At 37.6% G+C, this 8,351-nt stretch overlaps 1 protein-coding gene across 1 annotated transcript; it reads right to left on the bottom strand.

Moving 5' to 3' along the window:
• Positions 1-551: 551 nt before the first annotated feature.
• LOC104453401 lies at positions 552-3,035 on the bottom strand. The gene is made up of 5 exons (XM_010067947.3): positions 2,950-3,035; positions 2,688-2,825; positions 2,217-2,304; positions 1,507-1,787; positions 552-909 (listed from the first exon to the last, which is right to left on the bottom strand). Exons 1-5 carry the CDS (start codon positions 3,029-3,031, stop codon positions 845-847), a joined length of 654 nt encoding a protein of 217 aa, XP_010066249.3. The 5' UTR covers positions 3,032-3,035; the 3' UTR covers positions 552-844.
• Between the last annotated feature and the right edge of the window lie 5,316 nt (positions 3,036-8,351).

Genomic DNA, 8,351 nt, shown 5'->3' with positions numbered 1-8,351 from the left:
GGATTCAAGGGAAAAAATAGTTCACGAGTTCTATGTGGCTGACACCTCACAACCTAAGCACGGGAGATCTATGATGAATTGGAACCATTGGCCCGTCGAATAAAGAAACCGGGTCATGCCCCGAATACTGAATTTAAAGAAGAGGATCCCTTGTCAAAGCCCTCCAGTTTAATAATTTAATGCCTTTCAGGGCTGCTACACTGGTGTCGTATACATTTCTGGCGGCTTGCCAAGTTCACAGAAATGTTGAACTTGCAAAACAAGCTGCAGCGATGATTTTTTAGCAGGAGCCGGACGACCTGCTGCTGATATTTTGCCAACAAATATATATGCCTCAGCAAGTCTATGGGAAGATGCAGCAGCAACCAGAAAGAAGATGAAACTAAAAAATCTTACATTTGAAGCTAGTTGTAGCTGGATTCAAGTGAAATTTATAGTTCACAAGTTCTATGTGAGCAACGGTTTATGCCCAAAGCACGATCTCGGCAAGTTCATACACATCGTGCCTATGAAGCTATATTAAATTCTCACCGCAACAATCGACATAGACAAACTGAAATTTGCACGTCTTTCACTTTGATATCAAGGATAGGATAGAAGATGATCATTTCAAGTAATTCAATAACCCTTTCTACTTAATACGTCCCAAATTTGCACATCGCATTAGAGCATGAAATATGATGTACAATTATCAAGGCTCAATCCCTAAATGTAATGAGAATTTGTGTGTTCACTCAATGAAGAGAGACATGAGATGGTGTCTGAAGCACCGCGGTCGTCAATATTGTCCCCACCGAACTTCTTTAGCTGATATTGATAAAGGCACCTGCGATATCCACTTCACTTAGAGATCCACAGATGGAGGGCCCTGATCTAATGCCAAATTAGCGAGGGCCTCCTGAACGGAAGCTGCCAGAAAACTCTCCATCAGAACTAAGAATACATGGAGAAGTAGCAAAACAATCAACACTTTTCCAGGTTGTTTCAATTGTTTCAGATGGTTTAAGTACATAGAAACAGATGAAGGAGAAAGGACCTTCCTAGCACAATGTCAAAAATTGAAGGCTTTCAATGACTCTGAATGAATATCAGTTTGGAGAACACAAAAAAAGAACAAAACCAGTATTGAAAGTTTACTTAGGAATTTCAATGACTCTGAATGAATATCAGTTTGGAGAACACAGAAAAAGAACGAAACCAGTATTGAAAGTTTACTTAGGAATGTCTCGATTCTGTAAATGGTAAACTGTGTTTGTATGTATTAGGAGATGTACTAATCCATGCATAGATTAACATCATATTACAAGCTTTTATCAGATCTGAGGCACCATTAGTTGAATGCATTGATGGGCAAATGAACAAAACCACCATGTCTACATGGAGTAAGTTGACAAGTAATATGCTCAACCAAACCTTTGCAGAAAAGATTCGCCAGTCAAAACTCCGAACCAAGTTCAAGCGATGACACAGAATATCTGGCTAAACAGATTTATATATCATGAATACCTTCAAGATTTATATCAAAGCAGCTCAAGCTTTGAGCCATTGAAGTGGATGGTTGAAAAGGCCCCCTGATGTTTCCAGCATGGTGGCCACCTGCGGTAAGGTTTGGAACTTGTGAAATCGGCCTTTGTGCAGAGTCTAATGCAGCATTTATTCTCATTCCTTGTGCTTCCAGTGAAGAACGAGGAAGACTGCCGCCAGGTACGAGATGTGGAGCGGACCCTGCCACCTCTCCTAATCCGACAGAGCCAGCAGGAATGGCAGGTAGCTTGTCAGAGTCAGCCCTGCTCATCATCATTTTTCAACCACAAGCGTAAGCACAAGTCAGCGTCACAACTTGAAGTTGATTGAAATCAAGGTGTTCCACAAGAAATGCACACTGTCACTATCCCGTTGTTTCCGCCAATATATTTCATCAGTGGTAGCAATTACGATCAATTAAACATACAATTCCTATCAAAAGAGGAACGAATGTATGTAAACTAGTGCAGATAACAGAATTTGCAAAGTTAGACAATGTGCACAGGCAGGTTATTTTAATAAAGAATCCTATAAAGTAGGTAAGTGGCTTCCAGATTGGGATGGCTAGTTAAGCTAATCGCCAGAGTGTTCAGCGCAGTGGAGAAAAGGGTAAATAATTTTGGAAGATGTAGCAAATAGAATTGTCCAGGAGAGACAAGATACAGAAACATCGCAAGAATGGAGTTGCTTACTCATTCTCAAAGTTCATCACGCTCAATGGAGAATCACCATTATGTGGAGCTGTCTCTGCTGCGAGTTCCATTGACATTTGTTGCTTTGCTGCACCATGAAAGGAGGCAAAAAACAATCAAAACCTGACATAGCGAAGTGTTCAAAGTACGAGAACCGGACCCATCTAACGGGTGGTGAAATTCATCAGCCGAACTTCAAGGTCTACATAAAACAACGTCAAGAAGCAAACAATCATAAACAGATGGCATCACTTAGAATAGCACACGACAAGACCCGAGTATTGTAGTCATTCTTGAGAGCGTCAGCTAGCTTTCGTTTAGATCATGTAGTGCAAGAACCAAGTTCAAGGGGCTTTTTCTCTTGTTCGGGAAGTTGACCAAAGTATACATGAACCCATATGCGATGAAGGATAGAAGCTATGCATTTTGCAGGCGAAGTTCTATGTTAATGAAGTCTTCTGAGAGCCTTACCAGGCACCGGAGGAAAGTTCATGGCGCGATGCTGTTGTTCGAGCAATTGATTGAACCTGAGGATCTGTTGTTTCAATACTACCCTTATGTAGTACTGTTGGAAAAACACCGGATTCTGCTCTTCCAGTCTGTCCCAAACTGGAATTTCAAGGACAAGTTCAGTATCATCGCTTAAAGACAGTACCCAAACAAGAAACCGTGGGAAAACAGGACTTAATTATGAGCAATAATCATTGATGAGATCAAAAGAATGATCTCTCACCCATCTGCGTCATCTGGCGGTCGATCCCAGTATGGCTTTCCACGGCACGGGCTGTTTCGTTGCGGTCCATGTACAGCTGCATGCACTTCTCTATCTAAAAGTATACCCAGAACCCCCAAAAAAAAAAAAACACGACGCGTTAAAGACCCTTTTAATTTGAAGAAACTTGGCGATCTTGATGCAATGCAGCTTGAGAGACTAATTCAGAGGATGATAGAACTTGTGTCTCACTCACTTCAATCGCAAGTTCTCGGCCGCTTTCTCTCGACCAAGCCATTGGGTCCGTCACTGCCATGATTTTATTAGAAAGAACTACTTTCTGCAATCGAACATCACAAGAAAATTAAATAATCCATGATGATCATCCTATCACGATAGACTTTCCAAAGGTGAACCGCAAGGGAGATTAATGGATTACTAAACGGATGCGAATAATCGGGACGTGATTTCTCCTAAATTCCACTGATCACAACTAAATTTTTTAGTTAATTATGCCAATTGGATGCCACAAATTTATTATGGATTGATTAGGGATCAAGTAAGATATGGAAGCCTGCCTTAATTCTACGAACTACATATCTGTGAAATTAGATACGCTAAATTTGTGTAACACCTTATGCCTTTCCTCGTTCACAGAAGGCCTTGCATGCAATCTTTCCCTTTGTTATTATCTGATTTTTTTTTCTAAAAACACATGGAAATCTAAGTTATCATGCATGATGATGACTCGAACAAACAAAAATCAAATTAAATCATAAGAAAGCCAGTAAAAATATGAGGAAAGAAAAATAATGCCTCGTTATTAGCCTCGACTAAGCTAATAAATGAAAATTCCTCAATCTAAGCGACAGATAAATTCAAAAAATGATAGACCAAAAGTAATTATAAATTAACTAATCCAAAGATGTAATAATCACCTAAGTGTAATTTTTCTTTTTACTTTTAATTTTCTTTTATATATTAAACTAACTATCTATGAATGAGATGCAAACTAATTATATACCTATGACAAAAACTATATGCTAAAACCAAGCTAGTCAAAACCATCCAACTTTTGGTGGAACAAGATATTGGTAAAAACCATTATATTATTTCGACTTTCCACTATAGATATCTGCAAATAGAGGTTAAAACACTTTCTAGAACCCAAATACTAAACACAACACATGCTCAAATTTAAGGGGAAAGTGAATCAAGACATGATGGAAGCATGCTAGATGATGCAAAACACGTATAGAAGCGTGCAACAAGGATGATCCGAGATCACTTGGAGGTGCGCCGCGAGGCTGAGGATATAAAACTGGACACCCGCTGTCCAGCCCCTGAACGATCTGGACAGCAGGCTTTCAGCCCTTTCCCGAACTCAAATTCGACCTTGAAGCGAGCCTAAACCATCCCGGTGCATCCACGAGCCATGGGGACCAACGAAGGTCGGCCTGGGACGCGACGTGCGAGCCAAACATGGTTGCACACTCGCTAAAACAATGACACGACGATGACTTATGAACGCAGAGCTACACAAGTTTCTGCAGAGGAAACGTGATATGATGATACTCAAACCGAAACGACAGCTAAAACAACGTGAAAAACGAACAAGAATCAATAGACTCGCGATCTATAGACCACACCGGAACATCTTACGTAAGAGACGGTGCGCCTGGGCCGTAAAACAAATAACATGTCAGTATAGGATACAGAAAAAACTCGAACTTTACCTTGCGAACGATGGAAACAACAGCGCCGGCCGAATACGAGCGTTTGAGAAGCCTCGGAGCCGAGCAAAACGATCGAACTCTGTCGAGAAAGGAGCGTATTTTCACCACGGTTTCAAGGGTGTTTGCATTTTATTTTTATTCTTATTTTTATTTCCCTTTTCGGTTCGTATCTTTGCAAGTGCTTGTTTGATTTCGAAAATTCCTTTTCGATTTTCTCACGATCTCTTGCTCTCTGTATAAATTCCTTCACTGGTCGGGCGAATCTGTTTGAAATTTCCACTAAGCCGCTATTTTCACGGCCCAAATCTCCCTACTCTACCGTCTCCAACCTCACGCATGGCGTTTGCAAAACAATAGTACGAAGTAAAGATGGAGAGACGACCCAAAAATAAAAATAAATGAAGATGGAGATTTTACCCAAAATAATAATGATAATGCTATATTAGAAAAATGCCATATCTAGTCTTTTTATTGTTTAGAGTAGTAACTTCTTCAATTGAATGAAATGATCAATTATAAAAATTAATTAAAAATAGTATAACTTTAAACACATTAACTTTTTTTGTCGTTTAGTGGCATTGGTTTTATTAGTTTGTTCCCCATATGTACGCTAGCTATCACTACACTTCTCAATTGGTTGTGGTAAAATATGTCTCAAGTTTGAGTTTATGAATGAAATTCCATCTAAAATAAAAAAAATAAAAAATGAAAGCTGAATATTTGGGGACATGCACAAGATTTCCTATTAGGCATTGGAGTCCAAAGTGAATATTTGGACCATAAGCTGCCGATTTGATAAGTCTAAACAAAAGTCCAGGATTTGTAGATTACGGAAATCAATTACCATATATTGTTCGTTCAAGATAACAACAAAGTAGGAAAGTTCAGTGTTGACTTTGACCCGCACCTTGATTGGGGTTATTGGGGTTAACGCGTGGCAGGCAAAGTAGGAAATAGAATCCTACTATACGTCGGCAAAAGAAGGATAAGGGCCTATATATATATATATATATATAGAAGTCGGCTAAAGAAGAAGAAGAAGAAGGACCTCCCTTACATATACATAGAGAGAGAGTGGTGGCCGTGTGTGGCTGCGTTGATCACAAAGAGGTCTTGAAGCATCGTCTCAAAGCGAGTGCTTGGCCGTGAATTTTTTAATTGGTTTCGTTCGTGCAATTATACTAAGAAGATTTAGTATTCGAGCCAATTAAATCTTTTGAGTTCAACATTTGTTAATTCATTCATGAGATTAAGAAATTATTTCGCGAGAAATTATGGGGCTAAATACTGTGGGCGTTAATGGATGTAAATGAGATTGAGAAATACTGATAGTATTTGAGTTACTAGAGTATGTACTCTTCATTCCATCGCTTGATCTATAGTCACCGTTGACTTAAGTCACCATAATTGAACCACATAAATATGGTGTCTGATTTATTTACTTATTCTATTTATTTTATTGTTCGATCGTTCACTTTCCGCGACAGGTTGTCTCTTGATGTCATGAAAATTTTAGATATTTGGATTTTCCCATCTAAAAGTACGATGACTATATGCCAATGGATATATGATTAAGTTACAATGATTTGATTTAATAACAAATTTTAATTATATTTTGAAGTTTCGAAACCAACTTAAAGAAAAGCATACAAACAAGTGCCGTGCATTGCGTGGCCCCCAAAACTTGTTATAATGATAATGATAGAGATATGGAAGGCTGCACGAATAAAGATTGCTTTTTGTGAGAGTAATTTCGCTCAGAATTTCATCAAGACACTTCAATAATATAGGATGAAAAGAAAACAAAAAAGATATATGGGAGAAGAACCCTAGAATTATAAAAAATTGTGTACGGCTTTTACTTTAATGGCAAAATTTCTTTACGAATCATCAAGTGCTACTTTAAAAAAAAAAAAAAAAAACGATCACTTAAATGACAACTCAAATTTGGGTCACTAGAAATCTAACGTGACCATATTTTATTAATTTCGCAATCTTTTGTGGCTCGCCGCTATGCCCAATCAACATAGAACCTCTAAATGATGTCATGTAGCAGGTTAAAAAGTAATCACTTTAGAGCTAGTCCTTGTTAAAAAGTCAAGTAATTTCTTTGGCCGGAATTTGTTGTTGGAGGTTTTAAGTAATTTTTTTTCCTCCAATTCGGTACTTAAGTGAATCAGTGAAAACTTTTGGCTAAAGTAAGAGTTGTATACAACTTTTGGTACTTTTAGGCATATTTGATAGTCGGCCAAACAATAATTATTTATGTTCTTTTGTTCCTCCGAAATAAATAAATAAAAAGAATAGAATTTTATTTAGTAAAGTTTTTGTTCCCAAGAATAAAATTGGAACAAAATCAAGAAGTTAAAAAATAAAATAAAACTTCTTTGAATCCGGGGACAACTCAAGAATAAAGCTCAAATCATCTTCTTCTTCTGGCAAGGTCAACCTCGCACGAGGTTGACCTTGTGACAGCTACTGACTCTCCACCAAGGCCAACGAAGAAGATAAGGAAAAAAAAAAAAAAAAAAAAAAAAAATGTAACACAATTATTGAAAATTAAAAGAAATTATAGGTCATAAAAAAATTTGAGAGTTGTATCAAATGCATTTTTATTTTGAGAAAACTCTCTCTGGTAAATTGCTATTAGAGTTGCCAAATTTATGTGGTATTTGCAATTAAGTCAAAGAAATTGATTTCAGTCACCAAAAAAGTTAATAGACTTAAAAACAAGATAATTAGATAATTAAAACAAAAATGGCAAAATGGATAGAGGGTGGCACCATCTGCTGCCTCTGGTAGAAAACGTACCTTGTGAACAACTTGTAATATAGTGATTAGGACATTCATAGATTTCCTAACCTTTCTAAGTTTGAATCCCATCTCCAAAAAGCTTTTAAAAAAGGTCCTTCTCGATCCCAATGCGGATCGGCCTAGCACCATCAGGTGAGGCAATTTTGCTTACTCCTAAGATTTACCATTTTGAAAAATATAGAATATAGATTACAACAAAAGTTAACAAATTTGAATGCCGCTTAACACATAATAGATAATTTAGATGATGGATTTAATGGGAGAAAAAAAAGAAGTAAAGTCAATGTTCAACTTAGCAATTAAGTAGATAGATATTTTTTTTCAAAGGAAGGCAGCTACTTTTATGGAGAAAGCAACAAATTCTTTTCTTGCAAAGAAGGCAATTCTACCTATCTGTAATCCTAGATAGTAATGGATTGTCGAATGGAAGATGGATACGTTTTATTCGGACGAAGTGGATTTAATTCTACCACCGAAGAATTGCCGAGCCTTTTCTTTTCCCAAAAGAAAAGAAATTCCACCTTTTCTTTTCACAGAGAAATAGGTATTTATCAAAACTCAAGTGCTAGAATTCTTGCTACCATTACTCCAGTCTCATAAGATTCGGGTCCTATGTAGAATTGACTGGCTTTTACATGACACAGGCCATCTAAAACTTTCAATTCGACAAACTTACATGGACGCCCACAAGTCATCGATGCAGCTTATCGAGTAAGGGCGCGTTTGGTAACGATTCTTCTGAGTCGATTCGATCGGCGATTCTTTTGATTACTGTTCCCGGGAAGCGGTCTACGAGTAAAAACACGTGTTTGGTAACCTGTTCAAAATTTTTGATTAGGAATAGAATTGCGTTTGGTACCGTATTAATTGATT

The sequence above is a fragment of the Eucalyptus grandis genome, chromosome 7 (genome assembly GCF_016545825.1).
Source record: "Eucalyptus grandis isolate ANBG69807.140 chromosome 7, ASM1654582v1, whole genome shotgun sequence".
Classification (NCBI taxonomy): Eukaryota; Viridiplantae; Streptophyta; class Magnoliopsida; order Myrtales; family Myrtaceae; genus Eucalyptus; species Eucalyptus grandis.
Note: the sequence above shows the minus strand (reverse complement) of the source record. Positions and strands in the feature narration are given on the sequence as shown.